Source organism: Limanda limanda, chromosome 8, assembly GCF_963576545.1.
Source record: "Limanda limanda chromosome 8, fLimLim1.1, whole genome shotgun sequence".
NCBI classification, from domain to species: Eukaryota; Metazoa; Chordata; class Actinopteri; order Pleuronectiformes; family Pleuronectidae; genus Limanda; species Limanda limanda.
In genome coordinates, this window is record NC_083643.1 from 5,485,827 (window position 1) to 5,510,509 (window position 24,683).

The 24,683-nt window shown below is 41.3% G+C and overlaps 1 protein-coding gene across 3 annotated transcripts in view; it reads right to left on the reverse strand.

The window, feature by feature from the left end:
- Positions 1–5,686: 5,686 nt before the first annotated feature.
- Positions 5,687–24,683, reverse strand: part of gnao1a (guanine nucleotide binding protein (G protein), alpha activating activity polypeptide O, a) — a 77,283-nt gene continuing 58,286 nt past the window's right edge. The window contains exons 5-8 of one of the 3 annotated variants that reach the window (XM_061076027.1): positions 24,138–24,266; positions 22,123–22,252; positions 9,823–9,976; positions 5,687–6,684 (exon numbers count right to left, since the gene is read on the reverse strand). In XM_061076027.1, the coding sequence (XP_060932010.1) occupies positions 6,497–6,684; positions 9,823–9,976; positions 22,123–22,252; positions 24,138–24,266 (601 nt within the window). In that variant the 3' untranslated portion in view covers positions 5,687–6,496. Of the gene's footprint in view, positions 6,685–9,822; positions 9,977–11,391; positions 15,810–16,967; positions 17,122–22,122; positions 22,253–24,137; positions 24,267–24,683 lie in introns of those variants that run through there. The other 2 variants (XM_061076029.1, XM_061076028.1) reach the window with 2 other exon arrangements.

The window sequence follows — 24,683 nt, forward strand, 5'->3', positions numbered from 1 at the left end:
TAAAGGAGAGAGTGAACGGTTATTGTTGGTCCTGTGATGAACTGGCGCCCCGAGCAGGAAGTAGTCAGCCCCTCACCCAATGTCAGCTGGGATTGGAACCAGCTTCCCCTGCGAGCTCAAGGGAAACTGGTCCAGAGGATGGATGGAAATGGCACTTTACACTCATATCTTCACTAATACAAAACAATGATTCAGATATTTACCTCTTACTACTGCATCAATTGTCATTTTCAGAAGCTAAAGGCACAGAAACCGTCGCCTCAATCAAATCACCAAAGTAAGTCAAGAAAACAAATCATCATCATCATCGTCAGACTATGTCTTAACATGTGATTTGAAATAAAGTTCATCTTCATGATTTTAAAGCACAGGGGAAGCTTTAGTTTCTATGGTTGCGATGTTCACTCTTCGCTGGTCAGAGCAGGAAATAAACAATGAGGTCAGAGATTATTGTTCCTGCAAATAAACAGAGTAATATTTGAATTTGAAACTCAAGAATGATGGCAGTGGTTTGACAGGTGATATGTTTCCCTCCCCTGTCGTGTCCTCGTCTCGCTCCACTCCTCCACTCCTCCTCCTCTCCTCCTCCACCTCTCCTCAACTCCTCCACCTCTCCTCTCTGCTTCGTCACTCCATCACACATCTCTTTAAATCTGCTCTCTAACCTATAGTTATTTCTGTGCGAAGCAAAAAAACTCAAACAAAAGCCAAACTTTGAAACTATGACGCAGCAATGTGTCAGCTTTAGGTCGAATCTCTGATTTACTGCCTTCATACAACATTTGGTGTAATATTCTGCAGCCCAAACAAAAGATTTACAAAACTTGTACTTTTCTTTGTGCTGCTCTGTTGTGGTCTGGACCTGTGAGCGCTTTTCAAAACCCTGAGAAATCAAAAACCAAAAGGGAAATTAAACCGTCTCAAAGTATTCGCTGCATGAAACCTGACAGGGATTCTCCATCCTCCTTTATTCATCGCAATGGCTTACAGGAAGGCAATAAGCATCATGTTTCAGGAATTAGTCGGTACCCATGGCTATTAAAATGACTGCTCCAGTGGAGATCAGCTCTGAAATATGCACAGCGTATGATTCTCTATCTGCCAGTGGGGACGAGATGGGGACGGATGAATATAATTATGCAGCAGAACTAGTTCTTCATTTTCTTCCGTTCGGAGCAAATTCAGCCTTCAGCAAAAACGCTGCATGAGGACGTGTGAGACTGGAGATAATAAAACACTGAGTGTTGTCATGTCACTCGCTTGTTGTTTGTTAAAAGAGAAAAACCCAGAGAGGAAGAGTCGGTTCAGAACGACAACAACAACGCTGCTGTTTCTCATTTCTTCTACTAACTTCCTGAAAGTTCCACAACCTTCATTGTCTTCTTTTAATCCTTCCATCTCTCCTGGTTCTGTTAATGTGAAATAACCACAGATCATCTCTTCCTCTTCCTGTTGTTCGTGTTCGTTTCATTTGAACATATTTTCTAAAACTATTTAAACTACATTCTGAGATAAGAAAGATAAATTGTTGATTCCCTACAGAAGGAAACCACACTGAATATGTCTGAGTTTTTAAATCACGATCAGCTCATTATCCCCTGAGATATTAATAAAAAATCTATAAAAGAATGACCTCTGGTGCAATATTAAATATTGTATCTGCACCACCTCTTTTTTATCAGATCTGAAATGGGTTTGGAAAGTTTTTGCATAATCCTGCTAACAAACAAACAGGGTGAAAACTCACCCTCCCTGATGGAGGAAATTATCATAATGATGCTAAACGTAACTCAAAGAAATAAGTGCGTATTATAATTGGACAGTTTATTGATAAATGTTTACTGAGCTCAACACTTTTTCTGAGTCATGTGTTGTTTATAAAACTCTCATGTCGACCCTGAGAAGAATCACTGATTCAAAAATATACAATTATGAGAGAAACAGAAGGAGGAGGAGGTGAGGGAGGGAGATGGAATATTTTTATTAAGGCAATTAGTCTTGAGCAGGTTGATACGACTCAGAGGTTCCCTTCCTCTATTGCTCTTCTGTGCTCAGCCTCCATGTTTCCTCTGGTGTGTGATGTTTCTCCATCTGCTCGTCCTCCCTCTGCGTGGAGCTTGAACCCAGTGAACCAGTCTCCTCCTCACAGCCTCAGCCTCAGCAGCAGTGAAGATGAAAGCCTCCTTCTCCTCCTCCTCCTCTCTCACTGTGTGAATGAAAACTGTCTGACACAACCTCTCCCGCCTCAGATCACCACAGCTCACACTTACTATTCAAGCTGCCATGAGTGTGTGTGTAGAACAGTTCAAACAAACCCTGGACGACGACTCTGCTTTATGAATGACACGGCTCCATGTGAAGTGTGTGTGTGTGTTTGTGTTTGCAGCACACTGTCACACATGAGCTGTTTTCATACCTGCACTGAATCTGGACATTTTCTCAAATGTTTTCTATAAGAACCCGAGAGAAATGTCCAGGAAAATGTCCCAGTGAGAATAAAGCAGGAAAATAAATATTTCAGATTATATTTGTTCTCATGTGTTTGTTTGAGAATTTTTCATATTTTAAAATTGTCCTTCTTAATATTGGAGATAAACTCTGGTTTTAATGACGTCAGGGTGATGGGTGGGAATGAAAAAGGATACTCTCACTACAAAATTTAAACAGCAACTTTACCATATTAAATGTTGTAGTGACTTCTTCTAAAGAGGTTTTTGTTTGTCAACAGGGATACACAAAAACTACACAACAGGCTGTTTAATGTTAGTGGGTCTAAAGGTTATAACAGTGAGGAAGGTAGAGTTATAACATTGTGTACTTGCTTCTAAAAGCGTAGCTATCTACAGAACAGTACCTCTGTTACATGGCACTGATCGGACATTTAGCACATTTCCTATTGGCTGACGTTCGGCCAATGGCTAAGGCCGGGTTTGGGAAACAGGAAGCCTCACTTCCTGTCGATGAAAACCGGGTCTCGGAAGAAGGAAGTCAAATAATACAAGTTACAAAAAAACAAAAAAAAAATAAAGTAATGGACAGCAAACATCTTACAATGTCTCGGCGTATGTAAACAATTATATTATATTTGTTCTCATGCGTTTGTTGAGAATTTTTCATATTTTAAAATTGTCCTTAATATTGGAGATAAACTCTGGTTTTAATGACGTCAGGGTGATGGGTGGGAATGAAAAAGGATACTCTCTCTTTTCCAAGTCGCTGAAGCATTAAACTAAATTTTAAACAGCAACTTTACCATATTAAATGTTGTAGTGACTTCCTCTAAAGAGGTTTTGTTTGTCAACAGGGATACACAAAAACTACACAACAGGCTTCCATGAAATTTGTTGAGAAGGATCAGAAAGGAACCAAGAGAGAACCCCTTAAATTTTGGGGTGGAACCAGGAATTTGTCATAATTTTCTGTAACTTGAGAAATGCTACATCTTTCTACATTTTCATTACTTTCTCATGATCCAAATAAAAATCCAGATCTAGCAGATTCAAATGTGGTTTTGTAAGGATTCTCCTTTTTCAGCCACTGTGTGGTAATAAATACACTTTGGTTTGGATCTGGACAAAACGGCTGATCCAGGACTTTTAAAAATGATTATTTTCCATTTCATGGGGCCTTGGCAGAGGTTAAAGTGACATTCCAGTTAAATAAAGCATTTGCGTCACCAGCAGTTTCACATTCTAAAGAACTTACTCCTCGTTCTGGGGTTTTAACTTCGGCAGCCTTCGATCACACGAGCATTTAGGATCATATATCTCCAGACACAAGAAGAGGTCGTTTTTTGTAGTCATGAAAACAGTGGCTTTTTAATGTAAACACTACATTCGATTGGTTTTTCCAGCACGGACATCCCACATGAAATAACAACCATTCACTAAAGAGGAGTAGAGAGGGAGAGAGAGAATAAGAGAGAAAGAGAGAGAGAGAGAAAGCTGCACAGAAGAAAGCATTCACTGGGTAGAGAACAGAACATTAGAGGAGGTGAAATAAAAAAGAATGAAGGTCAAAGGAACAGAAACAGGTATATCATGTCATTATACACAGTTGTTTTTCTCTTTTAAAAACTAGAAATCAAGAAAGAGTGGTTTATATAGATAGATGGATGGAGAGATTGATGAGGGGGGAACATAGATTAGGAATGAGTAGATAGCAAATGTCCAAATCTACTTATTGGGTGTGTGTTTGTGTGTGTGAGTGTGAGCAAGTGTGTGTATGTGTGTTTGTGTGTGTGAGAGAGAGAGAACTGTGCTTTTCATTGTAGACCTGGAAGTCGTGTGTCGAACTGAAAAGAGACAGAGAAGAAGAAGAAGAAGTAGAAGTAGAAGAAGAAAGGAGCATGACTTTATACAGCATCGATGTGTGAACATGCGACGTCCCTAACGAGGATACGTGCTCTCCCCCCCGAAATTATTATTATTTTTTCTTCTCCTGAAATAATAAAAAATAGATATCGTTATATTTTTATATTTCATCGTTCTGAGTCAGGCTAAAAGTGAGGACATGGTTCGAATGCAGGGAAACAGGCAAAACGGTAAGAGGGGCGGGGGCAAGGGGGGGGGGGGGTGTTACATCACCACAGGGTCTGAGATCGAATCGGCTGACGTCAAAACATTGTGTTAATTAATTAAAAGCGGAGAAACAGACAAAAGGAAACGAAGGATCATGATCGTTGTCGTGGAGATCGTGTGGATTCCCACGTTCATCAATTATTTTAGTAATAAACTTAAAATCCTACGTGTCACAAAATCCCCAAAATCTAAACTTCCCAACGTGACTTTTCTACACGTCCAAACTACGACTCTTTTTTTAATTTTATTTTTTTACAATTGATCCCGCCCCCATTAAATTCAGGAACCAATCCCCTCATTTGTTAAGTTGCTATTCTCAGTTCTTTTTTTTAACCATCTTTTTTATTCATCTTTTGCAATTTTTATTAAAAGGATTTTTCGAAAGTTATTATCTGAACAGTATCGATGAGGAGCTTGTTTTTTTTTTGTTGAGTTTTTTTATATACTGGTCTCTTTGTACAAAGGCTTGAGTATCTCATGCTGTCAGGAGCAGAGGGAGGGAGGGGGGGCGGGGGGAGGAGGGAGGGAGAGAAGGGCCGGGGCAGAAACGCTGGGGGGGGCCTTTGACCCCAACATCTGGGCGCCATGCGGAAAGAAGGCCAGAACTGAAAGGGATGGATGTGAGGAGAGGTAAAGGCGTGGAGGAGGTGGAGGAGGGTAGATGAAGAGAGAGAGAAGGCAGACTGATCGGTCATGTGTCAGACAGGCAATCAATCAATAAATAAATTAATAAATTAATTAATCAATATCAAACCAGGAGTGAGTTTTCTTACATGTTGAATGTTAGTGGGTCTAAAGGTTATAACAGTGAGGAAGGTAGAGTTATAACATCGTGTACTTGCTTCTAAAAGCGTAGCTATCTACAGAACAGTACCTCTGTTACATGGCACTGATCGGACATTTAGCACATTTCCTATTGGCTGACGTTCGGCCAATGGCTAAGGCCGGGTTTGGGAAACAGGAAGCCTCACTTCCTGTCGATGAAAACCGGGTCTCGGAAGAAAGAAGTCAAATAATACAAGTTACTCAAAATCAAAAATAAAGTAATGGACAGCAAACATCTTACAATGTCTCGGCGTATGTAAACAAAAGACTAAAACACAGCGTTGTCAGTTCCCAGCAGGTCTCACAAGTTGTTTTAAGGTTTCGGCCGACCTGTCCGGTGCTTTTTTTTATTTTGTGTTTTTTTTTTAGTGCTATCGATATTTTCACAGATTCCAGCAAAACTTGTTATTATATAATCACTACTATGGCAACAAAATAACACACGAGTAAAAGGTGTCAGGTGAGGCAAAATGTGAATAAAAATCAGTGTTCAGACCGACACTCATGTAATAAATATACACACCATCAACAAAAATAAAAACAGAAGTCATATTCATAGTAATAATAAAAAAGATGCGAAGGAAAAAAAAAAAAGCACAGGTTTTGTTTTGTTACCGATAAAAGACACAGCGGAGAAAGAAAGAAAGAAAGAGAGGAGGAGTGGGAGGAGGAGGGGGGGGCGGAGGCTTTCATCGACTTTGTTCAAGAAGTGTTCGAGGCTGCAGGGTCTCGTGTTTTCTACTAAAACTAAAATTTTGTTGGCTTGGCGACGGGCCAAAGAACATCAGGGGGAGCGGGAGAGGAGAAGAGACGAGAACTAAAAACATTATATATATATATATTTATATTTATATATACGTATGCCTATTTTTTTTAATTTTTTATTATCCTCATTATTAATATGTACCTAGTTGCATTTTTCGTTCTATTTTCTTTAAATAATCAGCAGAATCGTCATCATCATCATCATTATTTCCAGAGCAGTGTCAAAGGAACAAGGAGGAAGAGGAAGAAGAGGAGGAGGAGGAGGGCAGGAAGGGGGGGGGGGGTGGGGACAAAGAGGGAGGATATCGATGGCGGCGCCGGCGTGCTCAGTACAAGCCGCACCCTCGGAGGTTGTTGGCGATGATGATGTCGGTCACGGCGTCGAACACCACCTGGATGTTTCCTGTATCTGTGGCGCAGGTCAGGTGACAGTAGATCTCCTTGTTGGGGGAGCGGTTCTTGCTCTCGAACTGCGCCTGGATGTAAGCTGCTGCGTCGTCGTAGGTGTTGGGTCCTGGACGGAGAGAAAAGACACAAAAAGAGGTTTTAAAACACAATTATTAACACACTACACTCATTCGTTTGATCATATTCATATTCACTTGAAAAGGTTTAAACGCTCTAATCTTCAGAAAACACCACGTTCCCTCCAACTGTTCATTGCTGCAGCTCCTCTTTCAGCCTCCGTCTCAAACACTGGGTTTTAGCTCCTGTCTCTTTAAGGCCCTTCTCTAGTCTGCTCTGATTGGTCAACTAATTACAATGCTCTACGGAACAGCTACTTTTAGCATCTTCAAATGATGCAAACACATCTGTATAGAGCGTTAAAATACTTTTTATCCGGAGAGGTTTACATACATGCCGCTGCTGATTGGTCAGAGACAAACAGAGGTTTTAAAACACAATTATTAACACACTACACTCATTCGTTTGATCATATTCATGTTCACTTGAAAAGGTTTAAACGCTCTAATCTTCAGAAAACACATCACGTTAAAATACTTTTTATCCGGAGAGGTTTACATACATGCCGCTGCTGATTGGTCAACAGCTATGACACACCCAAAAAAACAAAACCTGTGCTTTTTTCCCCCCTTCGCATCTTTTTTTATTATCACTATGAATATGACTTCTGTTTTTATTTTTGTTGATCGTGTGTATATTTAGATGTGAGGGTTTGAACACGTCAGGTTTCAAGATGCTTCACACGGGAAGGTAACGGAGGACAGGATGAAGGAGGTATGAAGAGACAACTGTGATAATTCAAGCAGTTAAAGAGAAGTACAGCATGAGAGACGGAGGAGAATGGGATCGGCTCAGAGATTCGACAGGACAGCTTCTCTTCTCTCTCGTCCTCTTGGCTGACCGAGCGTGACCGTCTCCTCTTCTCCTCCTACCTTCTATCCCTTCTTTCCCTCTGCCCACAGCCACACATGCATCTCCCCTCCCTCTTTCCTCCCTGTTTATCACCGTCTCCTCTGCCTTTTCAGAGCAGTGGAGTAAATCCTCATGTGCAGTGCGTCGCTCATTTGACTGAGCGGCGTCACCTTCACACGGGGAGAACATTTCAAACACCTGCTTGTTGGGTTTCAGTTCTCTCTCTCTCTCTCTCTCTCCGGACAAATCAAACTGACTCATTGCTGTAAACAAGCTGTGATTCAAAGAGCCACGTTCCTCAGTGTGGTTTAAATCTCACTGACTGGTTAATGTGGCGCTGGCTCAAACTAACTAATCTACTGTATCGAGCCCGAGGTTAATCAGTTTCCACGAACACGACAGGGCGTTTACACACATCACTCACATCTGGGAATCGTATTTAGATACGACAAGGGGGTCTTCACTCCTACTTTTAAATTATGTAATTCAAACTGGGGTCCTCACTTTACCTCTGGCTCGTGTGGTGTTAGCTCAGCATCTTGATGTTGTCTATCAGGCGGTTGTCAAAGCTCATTTTAAGAAGTTGAACTGCTCTTACTACCACCTGCATGACTGGCTTGTTAGCTTCGTCACTGATGTGCAATGAATTCTGGGACAAGTTGGTCTGAGACAGATCCACACGTTGGATCCTTTGTTGCTCAGAATCACAATGTTTTGGGGGGGAAATGTTGTTTTTACACATTTAAATCTATTGTTGTAAAGATGAGACACAACATTTTAATTGGCGACTTTCAGATTTGCTGGTAGGTTTATTTTGTTACCTGTTATAAAAATCTTTTTCGCCCACCTTCCACTGTTTATACTGCGCTAAGCTACAGACATGAAAGTGGTGTCAATCATCTCATCTAAGTGACTTGAAAGCAGAGGTGTAAAGTAACGAATTACATTTACTCACGTTACTGTAATTGAGTAGTTTTTGTGTGTACTTTGTAATTTTTTGAGTAGTTTTTGAAATGTGCAATTTTACTTTTACTTAAGTAGATTTTGACTGAAGTATTGTACTTCGCTACATTGAAAATTACATCCGTTACTGAATAAAAAAAATAAATAGTTCAAGGCGCAAGGCAACTCTCACTGCAGTGGTAGACAGTGTTATGCGCGAGGCACTCCTGCCAGTAGCGATCTTTTCCGTATTTTTCAGGAAGTGCCTTTTCAAAATAAAAGTAGCCATTTCAAAATAAATGTATCAAAACTTTGATTTGCTGTGCCTTTTGTTTGCAGGGTATGAATAAATAAACAGGCTAAATTAGCAATAATAAAACAAAATAAAAAAACATTTATTTTAGTAATTGATACATATGAAGTACAGTTTAAGGCAAGGGGTAGTGATGGATAAAGTTTTCTTTAAAAAAACAAGTCTTTCATTCTCTCTTTCCACCTTACAACTATGAAATGAACTGAAATATGAAGTAGTTCGGGAATTTAAATGGTGAACTATGAACGTGAACTATTCATGTTTACTTGAATGAACTGAACATTGAACTAGTTCATGAGAGGTGTGAACTTGAGCCACACTGGTGGTAGATGCTGCATAGAGTGGATGAAGGAGTCGATGTAGCTGTCATGTGGTTCATGTCTTGACATGTCCCCCCAAAAGTTCTTAAATGTTGTGTTGACATGTTAAATGTTTAATGTTTGACATGTTTAATGTCATTGCACAAAAATAACTGTTTTTGGATTGGATTTATGACCCCTTGTCCTTCTTTGCACTGTATAGGAGCGGCCCCCATCAAGTTGTTGGAAGTAACTAAGTAACTTTTACTTAAAGTACATTTTAAATGAACTACTTTTTACTTTTACTTGAGTAGATTTTTAGATGGGTACTTTTACTTGTACTTAAGTAAAATTTCATCAAAGTAATGGTACTTTTACTTAAGTACAATATTTCAGTACTTTTTACACCTCTGCTTGAAAGTGAACTATTCCCTTAAAACTGAATTAACTACATATTTTAACTCTTACTTTGGTGATAAGTGGTCCACTAGTCTGGAGCTGAACAATCTAGTAAACCTCAGTTTATCAAAATGCTGCTAAAAATGGATTAACCAGTTTCGTTGTTATGCGTTTCTAATTTGTTCACGTCTGTCTGCTTGATCAGCAGATTGTGGCGGATCAGCTGTGCGTTCTGTCGCGTGTGATTGGATTCAGTGTTTCCAAGGCTACCCATTTTCTACACCTGTCAAGTTTTCTAAATGCATGTGTATAATCTTCTCACCTGTGTACTCGGGGAAGCAGATGCTGAGCGCAGACTTCTTGATCTTCTCTAGAAACAGATCCTTCTTGTTGAGGAAGAGGATGATGGAGGTGTCGATGAAGAACTTGTTGTTGCAGATGGAGTCGAACAGCATCAGGGACTCGTGCATGCGATTCTGTCGTGGGAGGAAGGAAGGAAAAAGCAAAGGGATGGAAAAAGAATACAAAAAAATTAAAGATGAAGCAGAAGGGAGCAGGAAAATGGGGTGAAAATAAATGAAAGAGAGGGAGGGAAGGTGAAGAACAGACAGAGAAAAATGAATTGGAAGGATGATGATGCAAAGAGAGGAGGAAAGAAGAGAAAAAAGTTACAACCATTCTTAAAACTTTACAACAGTGCGATAGAGACGAAAAGGAAGAATAAGAAAAGACTGCTGTCGTTGTGGCGAGAGGAAAAGAGAAAGAGACACAATCTCAATCTTCACAACTAAACACGGCTGTTTGAACCATTTCCAGTAAAATATTCTGCAAATGAAAACACAGACATCAATAAGTAGGCCACAGGAAAATAATCGCACACATGGAGTTATTCACGTGGTCCTTTATTATCGTTTTATTTTACGTATAAATACAACGTTCAATAAATTATCACAGCAGTGACGGAGTTACAGCAGACACATTTCAACTCACAGTGCTCAGTAAAATACAGCACTTGCTCAGGACACATACAAATAAACACATTTTGCCTTCAGGTGATCTGTACAGTATAGACAGGTGTGGTTTGGTTCGGACGAATGAGATAAACAACGTAGAGAAGCTGAAAAGAGCTGCAGCGGTGAGAGCACGAGTGTGAAGAGGTCTACCGGTTCAGACTCCGCCTCTTTACTTCTACCCAGGCTCGTTATGGGGGGGGGGTGCTCGATTCATCTGTTGGATTCAGAACTAAACGCATTATTAAGACGACTCAAAAGTATTTGCAGGCGAAACTCTTATCTCTAAATTTAAAAGCATAAATACGGCAGAAGAGAGAAAAAAAAACTTTTTGAAATGAATATATGGTGAAATGTAACTATTCAGTCTGACCAGTTCTTCATTTGGCTGCTGTGACGTTTCAACAACTTATTTTTAATAGCTAGCAGGTGCAGGCGTCTCTTCTGGAACTGCAGCTGCAGCCCAGACAAACCTGTGTTACCTGAAAGGACCGGTGGGATTATCATCCACACCACAGGCAGCCACTGGGAAAAAAACTGAGTTGCCCATAAACCCTCTGTAGCATGGCCTCAGACTACATTACCCACAAATCTCTCCTTTCATACGGGGACAAACCAGGATTTCTTATTGGGGCCGAAGCAAGACATAAACCACATTACCCAGTGTCCTCTTGGCCTCGCCTGTTGATGTGATTTCCTACTGGTTGTTTGGGGGTTTATTAGTCATTCATCAGGAGCAGGGACGGGATGTGAAAAGGACACGCACATACACACACACACACACACACACACACACACACACACACACACACACACACACACACACACACACACACACACACACACACACACACACACACACACACACACACACACACACACACACACACACACACACACACACACACACGACACACTGTGGAAGTAACAATCCTGTCTTCACCCTATAAACAATCAACAGCTCTGGAGCGTCAGTGTTGCAGACAGAGGAGAGCAGAGCGGGTCAGAGAGGGAAAGTGAGGACGTTTCCTCCTGAGACACAAAGACTCAAAGAAGAATCATATGTGAGATGAGACATGTTTGAGATATGAAGGTTCACACCTCTCTCGTTTGCTTTGTATCACTGAGCTCAGTTGGATGAAGCTTTCACTCTCTCCTCTGTGCTTGAGTCCTACCTATAAACCATAAAAAAATTGGTAACAGTCCATTCCATTGTTACTGTTAATTGTGGAGGGAATGTTTTTGCACGTATCACCTCACAAGTGACAGTTTCTCTGTGTTGAAGCAAAACTCTGCTGCAAAACTAATTCATTGCAATGGATCTTCTAAAGTCAGTACACCTGAAGTTTTGTCTAAAATAATGTTTTAACACGAGTGAAATGTGGTGCAGCTAGACTGAATTTAAGGGGACGGTCGGGCCTTGGCGTAGGTTTAAACTCAAGTTACTTCCAGCTCCGGATTAGATAAGTGTCAAATACATCTTCTATGTTAGATTTAAGAGCTCATTGTTTGCCCCCTTGATGATGTGCTATTGGATGGATGCTCTTCCCTGGTCAATGTGTAGTTAACCAAACAGTCAATAAATCTCTTTCGTGAGCCACATCTTTGAAAATGAGCAGATCAATTATGCTGAACCACTTTTGAAGGAGACTGGGCCTTTAATGTGTTCGTTAAAATGAGTAAGGCCACATCACCGCCGTGTCTGTGCTGTGATAACGTTGTTCTCTACATGAGAACAGTTTTTGCGGAAAGGACGGAGATAGAACTGATTTTTACCAAATGGAACTTGTAGCAGAGATTTAAATAACACAGTTACTGCCGTTTAGGTCCTTGCTAAAGTATAGAGATTATTTGTGATCTTACATATTTTGAATCAAAGGGTATTCTTACTTTGAATAAATCTGACAATACTCTAAATGAATGAGTAAACCACGGAAGAACCTGTACAGAAGAATACCGGCTGTACAATCACCTCGACCTGTGCACTGAGGTCGACACAGGCAAGAACGAAGCCGGGCGCTCGAGCAGAGAGCTGCTGTTTCCACCCTGAGGGCAAATAAATCACCTAAATGTGAACAGGACTCTGCTAAGTTGGTGTGGATGGAAATTTCACCGCTGCCTGCCCTTTAGGCTCTCAGGCATGAAGCGTCTTGATTTAATTACAACAGGAACTTCTCCACGAGCATCTTCGCCTCCATCATGTGAGGCAACAACAAATCCTGAATCGTGTAATTATCCTGCGCTACTGAAGTACAATTAACAATTTGAAGCAAGTAACAGACGCTCGTTAATCAAGTAAAATATTTGTTTGAAATCTACGCAAGTGCAAGGAAAGGGAACATGTGCACAAAACCAGGAGAGAAGCTTCTAAACACGATCTAACCACTGACAGGAGTGAGAAGTGAAAAGTGAAGTGCTGGAAACTGCTTTCATCTTTTCTGCATTAATGTCAGGCCCAACACTTCATGCATATTTCACATCCTGTCGTCCTGACATCAACAATCAAACAGCGAAAGCAGGAAGATCATTTCACCCGTAGTGGATGTAATGAGACAGAGGAGATGATGATAAACTAAACTCACAGCACAAGAGGCAGCAGACGTCTTGTTTGGCAAAAGAACCTGGAAACATCTGAGGCTCTTTGGCTGAGAGCGGTGGTATTATCTGGTGCTGCCAAGGAAGGCGTTGTGACATTTGGAGAGTCCCAAGGGTGTGTTTGTGTCTTCAGTGCCTTTGTGTGTGTTTGTGTGTGTCTGTGTGTGGAAAGGGTAGACAGGTGCCTTCTGGGTAATTATCCACAGATACTGGCTCCAGCGCAACACCCATGGGCTGATGCTGTCTCTTACGCAACACATGTTCATGAGCATGCACACACGCACGCATACCTTTCCTAAAATCAACAGACACACATGAAGGTAACAGACACACACACACACAGGATGTTGCCTCAGGTAGCTCTCTGTATCTAGTTAGAAAACGTTGGCACAGATGTGTGAGGGAGAGCTGATGACATCATCTACCTGATTAGAGAAAAGATGGCAGCAGCGAGCGGAGGGAGGCGACACGATCTCGCTGTTCAGAGTTTGGAGTGTAGAGTGGAATAAATGCCTTGCTCATGAATAAATAAAGAAACCGAGCTCAGTAAATATGTGACTCTGTAAACTTCTGCAGAGAACAGAGAGGAGGGAGGAGCCCATTATGTTTTCGAGGTGCATCTCTCCGGCATCTCAAGGCTCAAAATTCAAACCGTCCCTAAAAACAACGCGCATCAATTTCCAGTTCACCTAATCTGAGCGCTGCATCAGACCTCAATCCTACGCCACCAGAAAGGAAAGTCATTCAGCAACACCCTGGGAAACATCACTGCTCAGACAACAGTCAGGAGGTTGACATTCGTATCCCACAGGACTGTGTGTGCTCACCAGCAACATCTTTCAAAGCTCACTGCTGGATTATTAGGGCGGCGTGGTGGACAAGAGGGATGTTACACTGTGCAGCTCGACACAATGGATCTGGCCCTGGGGACGATTCAAAATCAATGCTTCCATTGAAGCAATTTCTGGGAGTTGTCTGGTTGAGTCAGCACACTGGCTCTGGTACTTCTTCGTAAAAAGTGATATTTATAGTGGATCCTTGCACGCTGCAAAACGAGAGGCGGGAACGTCAATCCTAAAATATGACCAGAGGTGATGAAGGATGACGGCAGCCTCCTCCTCCTCTTCTTCCTCCTCCTCCTCCTCCTTCTCCTCCTCCTCACATAAACAGCAACTTCCTCGCAAACAATAAATTGAAGATATGTAACAAAAACATCACCAAAAAAACGAGAACATCTCCATTTTGGTTTTCTAGGTTCAATCGAAAGCACAATTTCACTCACAGTGAAAAGCATCAACAGTTCAACCTAATGGCCTTTGGATTAAAACACTGACTGGAAATAACACTATTCATTTCTACTGTATAAACTCTGGCTGGGTAGTTTCTACGAAGCAGATAAACATTTTTGTAAACTGAAAAATTCTGTAATATGTCAATGAATAACTTGAATTTATCCGTTATAATTGAGTTCATAATGTATTTTATATTCTTGTTTGCACGTATGTATTTAGGTGAAGTTCCATGGTTTGAAGCACGAAGGCGAAGTGCAACAGTCGTTCACAACCGAGCAGGATCTCCCTCAGAATAAATATCAAATATCACAACATGGCACAGGTCCACGTTTTCCAGAAACACAGGAAGAGAGAGAGAGAGCAAGAGGGGAATAAAAGGCAAGGGAATCAAAATGGGGACTTTGCAGTGGTAACATATGGCCTCGAACCACAGGGCCAGCAGGAAGTCCCATGAAATGAAGTTTGAGATGACGAAGCATCTGACAGTGTTCTCGGTTTACTGGTCACAATCAAGTTATTAGTTCTTTCTGAACAAAACTGGGGATAAGTCTGACCTTGAATGGGACTCACTGCAGGACATAGTTCAGAGCAGTTGTAAATCTGACTTTCAATGGACTAAGGCACGTGTCTGTGGTATATAACTTCAAGCTGAATAAAAAAAGATTAGAAATAGTCCAGGGTGGGAGAAGAGGGATTCCCACTTTAATAATTTTTGAGGATAACTCTAAGAGGGATGCACTTGAACTGCATTCAGTCCACTTCTATGAATAAGGCACTTTTGTGTATGTACAAATTCATCTCAGGAACCTTGTGTCCCTCAGGAGTTTACTGTAGGTATTGTGTAAGATTGCTGGAGCACACGAGCAGCACATTTGGCATTTAGGCGCACAAACTCAGAAAGAAGAGTGTTACTGGATGCTGCTGCCGGTTCCTCTTCAGGAGCCAACACAAAGGAATCAAAAAAAGACAACTAGGTTAAAAAAAGTCTCAACCAACCAGTCAAATCAATAATTAAAGGTCAAGCTGAAGCAATGATCAGCCGTGTGGTTAAGTTGTACGATAAAACCCCCATATTTAACTTCCTGTCACATGATAGCATCACTGACAGAAGCCACATAACCATATTTGATTTAAACCACGTAGGCAGCACAAGTATTTACCCTTGTGACACCTACATGGGTAAAACCTGGTCCAACACCCTGTGACCAACATTTAACAGCATCCTCAGTAAAGGCCACACCCCCGCAGGTTATTGGCTATGATGACATCAGTGACAGCGTCAAAGACAAACTGGATGTTGTTGGTGTCGGTGGCGCAGGTCACGTGGGAGTAGACGTCTTTCTTGGTGGACTTGTTCTTGCTCTCGTACTGAGACTTGATGTGAGTGATTCCGTCCTCGTAAGTGTCAGGTCCTGAGGACAGAGAAGACAGAGAGCGGGAATAAGGTTCAGGCTGGAACGCTGGTTCTGATATTTTTCTAAAAAACACAACCTTTGACTTTCGAGCTCAGCACACAATCTGCTGAGGTGTGCTCGCTGCTCGCCAAGCTTTCAAAACATAACACATGGGCAACGCTATGGAAGCTGATAGGGAGTGAAATATATTCTTAAATAATGTACTTCCACCATCGCATCGTAACTTCATACATATGGATGTGGAATTTAATTTAAATAAAAAGGAAAATTAAGTAATCATTTGCATTTTCATCAACTCTAATGGGTGTTTCACATTTAATCGATTCATTTATTAGTATTCAAAAATCATCAAGAATCTGAATAGTGAAGGCTACGTAGAAGGATGAAGAGCGGACGAGCAGATGAGAGGAAACAAGCTCTGAATTCTAATTTTGCTTTTCTCACACTCTTGCTGTTTCGGTCTCTCACCATCTAGCAGTTGTGAGCTGCTTATATTTTTTCCGGTGTCTCTCAGTTGCTCTTGTCTCGCTCACACTCGTCTCGGACCCCTGGTAACAGCCCTGATTTCATTCACCCTTTCACTTTTCATTGTTTGACTCTCATCTTGGTTTAGTTCCACAGTTTCAGCCTTAATCTGCTCAACCTTTGAATCTACTGGTAACTATCCTGTCTCTTTGTCGTGGCATCCATTTAATCTCAAAGCTTTATGCATACTGCACAACTTCAACTGTTTTAATAACTGGTTCACTAAGTTGATGAGAAGTTTACTTTAAAATGAGAGAGAACTCTTCAGCTAAGATAAAGGACAGGAAGACGTGAAGTTGGATAAATGAAAACTTAATAAATGAGTGAAAGTCACCATGTACCCAGTTCATTTAACCGACTGGTTTATTATGAGGTTTTTTAATAAGGTGTGTATTGTTCAGTTCTATCCACAAGTCACAGAGATAATATCTGGAAGTAACCAGAACTTTCTAGGAGCTGGTTTTAGAAATAAAGATTAGAAATATCAACTACTTTTTAATAAGGTGCAAGTTTCAACAATGTGATTTCTCCATAATACTGGGTTGAACGTGCTTCACCTCAGTGGCCACAGTGCCTCCTGGTGTTCATTTAACTTTACAGTATATATGAATGAAGTACATGGATACATACCACTGTATTCAGGGAAGCAGATGGACAGTGGCGACTTGGTGATCTTGCTTTCAAAGATGTCCTTCTTGTTCAGGAAGAGGATGATGGACGTGTCGTCAAACCACTTGTTGTTACAGATGGAATCAAACAGCTTTAGAGATTCATGCATGCGGTTCTGTGGGAGAGACATTAGCACTAGTTCAATGGGCAGACTTATTGGGACATGTCCATAAATAAATGTGTATTTGAATGAAATGTAAATGTGCTCAGAGGACGCCGAGAACAGACAAACCACATACACACGTCATCGAAACACGAAGAGGAAGTGTGAAAAATAAAAAACAGAAAAGCAGAACAGAGCTACTGAGGACTTCCTCTTGTCTATGATGGTTTGCTGCTGTGCATTAAGTGTGTGTGAGTGTGTGTCCGTGTGTGTGTGTCTACGATCACATCAGTAACAGAAATCATTAGAAAGCTTCTTGCAGTCAATCAGTTAAACAAAGCCATGCACGTTTAGCTTGTAAGCTGCGAGCTACTGTTTGCTAACTGTGGTAAACCGAGTAAATGATCACTTAACGGTAACATGTGTAGTTTTATTTTGGGCCACAGGGGGCACTGCAGAGCAAGGCTTTGAAGAGAAGTTCCTTGTGTTGTCTGAATCACATGGTTTGTATCCCATGGTCAAGCAGCAAATAGGGAATGATGAAACAAACATTTGTTTCCTCAACTGCAGAAGGCAGAAACAATCTGTGGAAGTAAAGCACTGCAGACGCAGCAGTGCGCCAATAAAGGAGGAAAAGAAAAAGAAGAAACCTCAGTACTGCACTTTCAAATTTAAACTTTCTCTATAAGGCTGGAAATTGAGCTAAACAATTTTTCTGGCCAGATACACACACTGTGTATAAGATTTAAAAAGTGCAGTTTACAAAAAACTCCACAGAGTTGTTTAAGAATAAATAGCATAATTAAAATAAAATATAAGGCACATAATTGATTATATTTGTTGAATTCTGCAGATAAAATTGTTACAAAGCATCATTATTATAATACTAAAAATCGAATGAAATTTAGCAGCATAGATGTTTACCCTCATTAGGCCCAATTCATGTCCGTAGATCATGTTTTCTCTAGATTCAATTGTATTAATAAGGACTACAGTGCTTTGTAAATCATTCCACTTCTTGTGTTTGCTCATGAAATCTGTTTTGGGTTATAACCACTTCTACTGGTTCACATTAGTTTTTAATGCCCATGCAATAGGAAACCCCACATCAATCAAGAAACCTGGTCACAGTTTCTAAGGCGCCAGATGAAGACAGTAGATTTGTTTAAACAACGAGTTGAAAGCAGTTTCTCACTGGTCATGAAGCCCTAGTGAAGAATAGAGGATTGACCAATCAACCAATCGGATTAGTGAGAAAATACGACTGAAGCAAATCACTGCAGATTGAGGAAAAACAGTCTCTCAAAAGAAAGAAGACAGGAGGTATGAAGAGTTAACAGTGATTTACAGGTTTTAAATATGTATAGAAGACAGATAGAAATAAGCATGAAGAAGATTGACAACAAAGCACACGCACACACACACACACACACACACAAGGATTCAAGTCTTTGCTTCACTAACACATTGAGTCACTGCTTTCAACTCTCAGTGAGTGTATCGACCTATCAGGAGGTTTCATACCTGTCTGTGCGCGGAGCGTCTGCAGAAGATCTGACTGCTGATTGGTTAGAGAGGACAGTCGATGGCGAGAGGGACAGGAGGAGCAGAAGGAGCCAGAGATGCTGCAGGGCGGAGCTTAGAGCAGGAACCGAAAATGCAAGGAGGGAGGGCCCACCCACCCAGATCGCCCACTCACCCCCAAGGAGGCAGGAAGACAGTGTTCACCGAGAGCAGCTATCATCTCAGAGAACAGTCTGCGTGAGCGTGTGTCTGCGTGAGTGTGTGTGTGTGTGTGTGTGTGTGTGTGTGTGTGTGTGTGTGTGTGTGTGTGTGTGTGTGTGTGTGTGTGTGTGTGTGTGTGTGTGTGTAGGGAAACAAGAGGAGGACAGCCAGAGAAACACACATTGCAAGCAGCTCACGAATAGAGAAGGGCAGGTGTGTGGCACTGGATTGTTTTCATACAGCACAAGGATGAATATGTAGATAAAACCTTTAGCATAGGACCAGTGAAGTGGTCTTTTATTTCCTTACTGTCCCGTCTAAATGAGGACAACAGAAATCCACAAAACACTGCCTCCTCTTTGTGGCTCCTTTTAAATCTGGGTTTCTGTTTTATCTTTACAAGTCATAGAAGCATTTGAATTATTTTTCACCCCCAAAAAAGGGCCATGGATTATATTTAAAAATCTTGAAATGTTTAAAACAGTTATTCTTCCGCTGTTGGGAGACAACTCTGTCCTAGAATTCAACTTGATCATTAAAAAACACTGTGAACTGTCTCTGTAGCATCTTGTGAACAAGGACATTTCAAGCTGCAATAGAAACAAAAATCTACCGTTACATTTTTCAAGCACTTGTCGTGACAGGATAAGTATTATGGGAAAAAGTTTTCACTCTAATTAAATTCACGACGTATCAGTGACTTTAATGATCTGCCCAAAAGAGATATATGTACCACTTTATCACCCCCATTAGAGAGAGGGTGACTGACTGTGGAATATGTTTCTGTGCCTGTAATTTCTGAATCACTTGCCATGGACGTGTCTGGTAGTAGAACCGACGGTGGAACGTGGGAGCTCACTGAAAAACATTTGGTTATTTGCCTGCTAATTTAACTCCCACACTCTTTAGCAATAATAACACATAATGTTGATCAAAACAAAGTCTCTCTGATGTAATCAAGAGATCCGTGATGTTTACGAGATTCGCGTTACATTTTGTTTGTTTGTTGACATTTCTCTTTTCCGGGTGCACACACAATCAGATTCAGAATCAGAGAAACGGTTTTGATGCCCGGAGGGAATCATGGCAGTCAGGGAAAAGGACGTTTTAAAGTCTAAATGCACACAGGGACGTAGCCTCGATGCTAACAGTTCAATGTCCCAGCGTGTCAGAAGCAATGGGATCTGGAGATCTCTGATTCCTCACTAGGGGCCACTAGCTTGTCTCTGTTATTGTCCAGTGATAAGAGAGAGATGTGACTTATTAATCCTCCTCTATCACACGGATTCCTGGACTTTCTCTTCTCTCGTTGCTTGGATCTTTGGTAAAAAAAACATTATAACCATGGAGTTGTTGTGCAATGGCAGCGTGGCTAGATGAAAAAATTCAAAAAGGTTTGCTGAAAGACATGAATAATTCCACAGTTAACACCACGGAGGAGATTATCTCTTTACTAGGCTGTTTGGAGAGGAAGCAGCTGAAAACAAGTTACTATCAAAACGTTGGACAATAATGTTTTAACTCTTGAATCTAAATGCATCACACACAAATCTTGATTGGACCTGCAGTTGTATTTTAGCTGTGTTGTGTTGAGGATTTAGAGGTGAGGAGAATCTCTAAGCTCCATTAGCTCGATCCTCTTCACCCAATCATAACCTGATGTGTTTAGCCAACCACCTATAAGACATTTAACTGTATAAGTCCTCTCTCTCCTGTCATTCAGCTGTCCGTGCCGTGGAGTGTTCTGACCACCTCAGCTGTGGATGCCTGGCATCTCCATCAAACTCTCTCATCAGAAATGTCCCTCCCGTGGAGACCTCCCAGCCCAGCGCTCCATTCCTCCTCCTGAGCCCCGTGTCTGGGCTCGGGGGGGGATCCTTCATGTTGAAGCACCCACTTCATAGGATCCACTTCCACTTAAGCACAATAAATGTAATCTTACTTCAAATTTTCTCTTCAATCCACTTACGAGTCTCTTCTGATTGAAATCATATTACTATGTTAAATTGGCCACTTCATTTACACTGGATTTATCATTACAGTGCAGCTTGATTTGTTGAGGCATCTGTGTACGGAACACACATAACACTAGAGGCTGTTTGTGTGTGTGTGTGTGTGTTATATGAATATTTCCTCGCCCTTTCTGACGTTCCTCTGCTGCTCCCAGCACAGAGGGAAGCTCGAAGACATCTGCATAAATAGAGCAGCTAGTGGACATGTTTTTTCCCAGCCTGCAATCCTCAGAGGAAACACTCCAGGCTGATAAATAGCAGCGAGCACCGTGCATTCAAATCAGCTTATTTATTTTTCGACTACATGGCATCATCATTGTTAAAGCCTCACGGTGGGTCGTGGCCTTTTGTTGAGGAAACACCAAGCTACTCCCTTGTAACTGTTTTACCATTCAGAGACATTGTATCTGAACCAAATATCAAACAGGGCCGCATTTTCATGTTATCCTGTCCACCGCCATTATGGCACGCACACACCGCCTGTTATTCAATGTGCAAAAATTAGCCCACTAAAAATATATAATGAATTTGCATTTCGTGCAACCTAATATACAAGTTACTGTATCTGTCCTTCCCATTATGTAAAGCACGCTTCGCCACGAAGGGAGCCTTGTTTCCATCATCAATACGGGGACGAATGCTTTGCATAAAGAAAAAGGAACTCACAGATACAATAATCCCTTGTATGAAAGGAAACACCCGGAGGGAAAGACCGTGGGATTATGAAATAAACCAAAGGCTGACGTGGCAGCACGGTTAAATAACACCAGATAATCAGGCAAATGTAAAATAAGATAGACAGAAAGCATATAAGTTGTCCTTTAAGTTTTGTCCCTCTTAAAACATTATATAAAGTAAAACATAAATATAAACATTTTAATGCTATCATTTATTTAGCAACTCATCAGAGCACCGGAGATTTCTTTCCTGTCTCAAGCTTTTACACAGACCATGTATTTAATGTTAGTTTACAGGAGGCTACATGTTCTTTCTTCATATAAAACAAGCAAACACTGTCTTTATTCATTGCTTTTGTTTTATAAATCCTGTGTTAAAATGTATTAAGGGTATATTTGCTGATGTTGTCCCACATCCTGAAGCCGACAAGAGCCCTGGATACGGTACAACTCTGACTCAGTGTCTTTTAAAAGGTGCGTTCCAATATTGAGAGTGTCAACGGGTCATTTGGCCACACAGCGACAGAGAAAGAGCATCAGTTAGAGGAACACACAGCTACAGAGGGAGAGAGGACATACGTGTGGAGACATGTCCTTACCGTGGTCTCGTCCTCATGCAGCACCTGGTCGTAGCCGCTGAGCGCCACACAGAAAATGATCGCTGTAACATCCTCAAAACAGTGGATCCACTTCTTCCTCTCTGACCTCTGACCTCCCACATCAAACAGCCTGATGGACACACAGACACAGACATGAATTCATACGGACATGAACATTTCCTTTACTTAGACACGGTCAGTTTTAATCCCATCATACTTTATACTTGAGATGCACGAGCAGTTGAAGCATTTTGATGAGGAGCATCACTGGAGTGTTTATGAGACATTTCCTCTCCCTTGTGTATGAGCTCATTATTTCATCGAATGAGACAGAAGCATGTCCCATTAATTAATAAACTGTGGTGCAAGACCACAGTTGGATTTATCTCGCCACAGTTTCATAATGATCCCAAAAAACTATTTGCAAAAGATCTCTGATGTAGCAGCCAGCCCGCTGCAGTGGACCGTCCGAAAATCCAGCTTCTCTCACTGTCCTCCTCCGACAGGCAAAACACAAATAATCTATTGAAAGTGTAAGAGCAGGTTTTGTTTTTTGACCTTCTCCCTTCGCCAAAGTCTTCAGTAAAGAGTCTCTTTGACTATATCTTGTGTCTGAGTCTTGCACTTGAGTTCTCACCTGTATCAAGTACAAACAAAATCAATGTGTGAAGTTTTCAAGGTAGTTTGATATCTTAGTTTTATCACATGGATTCATTCCAGTGGGACAACAAGCTGCCGTAGAAATCCTCTAAACTCTGATCCGTCAAGTCACTGAACGATCTGTGTGGTTAATGAGAGCATTGATTTGTGTGGGAAAGGGATGAGTTGAATTGAGAATTGTTGTCCGGGTAATTAAAGCTGTTATTGTTGTAATGGAACTGATTAGATGTACAAATTATTATCTGGTGCATTAGCGTGAAGCGCAGAAGAGCAAAAAAAAAAAAAAAACAGGATGGGCCGCAGTCAGATGTGTGTTCCGGCAAACAGAGCTGCAGAGTTGTGACTTTAAAAATATAAAAATGTCTTAATACTCGTGTTTTAAACTGGATAAGAGAGCTCTGAAAACAAAGAGTGTAAATGAGGCATTTCTGACTTTCCTATGTGTCGTTAGCACAACATTTCCCAAGGAGAGACTGATGGAAACCCTGCATGTCTCCTCTGACAGGAGGAGCTGTAGATCAGCTGGTGGAGAAGCTCAAAGCTCGACCTGTGACCATCCAAGGAAAACAGGAGAGCGGAAACCGTCAAGCTAAACTGTCTGAGGCTGGATTTGACTTTTCCCTTTGAATTCATCTCACGTCTTCCTCCAGTTCAATGTGTATTCTTGTGGTGCTCAGAACAGATGGTGCTGCCACAGTACAGGTTCACTGTAATCTCCCACACACGGCCTCACTGCCAGTAATAGAAACTGGGCTAAGAATATTTAGACTTTTACACAAAACACACGCAGCTCCCTGCCTACTCACCTGCGAGCGTCACAGTGGAAAGCACCGTTTAGTAGAACTAACATCTGTATTTCTGCATGTTTAAGATGAAATGGTTGTATGAACGAGAAAGACACAAAAAATGAGAGGAAAATTGAAACAAATATCAAGTTGCAAAGTGTAACGGTGAATCCATGCAGAGGAATCGTGTCACCATTTGATTCATTGCCCGGCTCAGTGTGCCGCTCTGTACGCACACACAGGCGGCAGATATATGTTAATTAAATTAGAGGTCGGGACGAGACCACTTCCGTCTTTTCTCCTTGCTTCCTCTCTCCTTTCCTGCAAACCTCCCATAACGCCTCTCCTCCTCTCTGTCATCGTTCCCATAGCCCCTCGCTCTAATTGAATCAGATCTCATTAAAAAAGGCTCACATCCATAAATATGGACACGTGTTCAAAGTATTTAATTACAGACGGAGTTCCTACTGTATGCATGGATAGAGGAGCAGGCTGATGGTTGGATGCTGGTGACGGTAGAAGAACGAGAAGACTTATATGAAAATATCAGTGGTAAGTGTTCATACTGACCTGAAGTGAAGGTTTTTGAAGGTAAAGTGTGTCTCGACGATGCCGGTGGTCTTCACTCGGGTCCTCAGGATGTCCTGCTCTGTGGGCTGGTAGTCCGTCGCACCAATCCGATCTAGGCTGTCTAGGTAACTGCACACAGACACACACAGAAAGAAATAGATTGTTAATCAGCAGGAATATCTAATGTAAAAAGGCGAGTCAGGGCTTTGGATTTCTTCACATTCTGAGGCATGTGCAATGGGGCTGTTAATAGCCTTTTCAAAGCCAAAAGCATGTGAGGAAAACCCAATGAATGGATTAGACTGTTAATCTGCTCTGATGTCAGCTGCACTTGTTTGCACCTCTGGCTAACTGGTTCACTTCCTCCACAAATAACTGAAATCTACAAGACTAAGGGGAAAACATTTAACTTGTGAGATAATTAGCATTTGGAGGTACTGGTTTGGGATGGGACAGCATACGGCAATATATCGTCATCCTTATGGAACCAAATATGGATATTTTATACATTGGTAAGGCACTGTATAAACTTTGCAAATTGTGTCC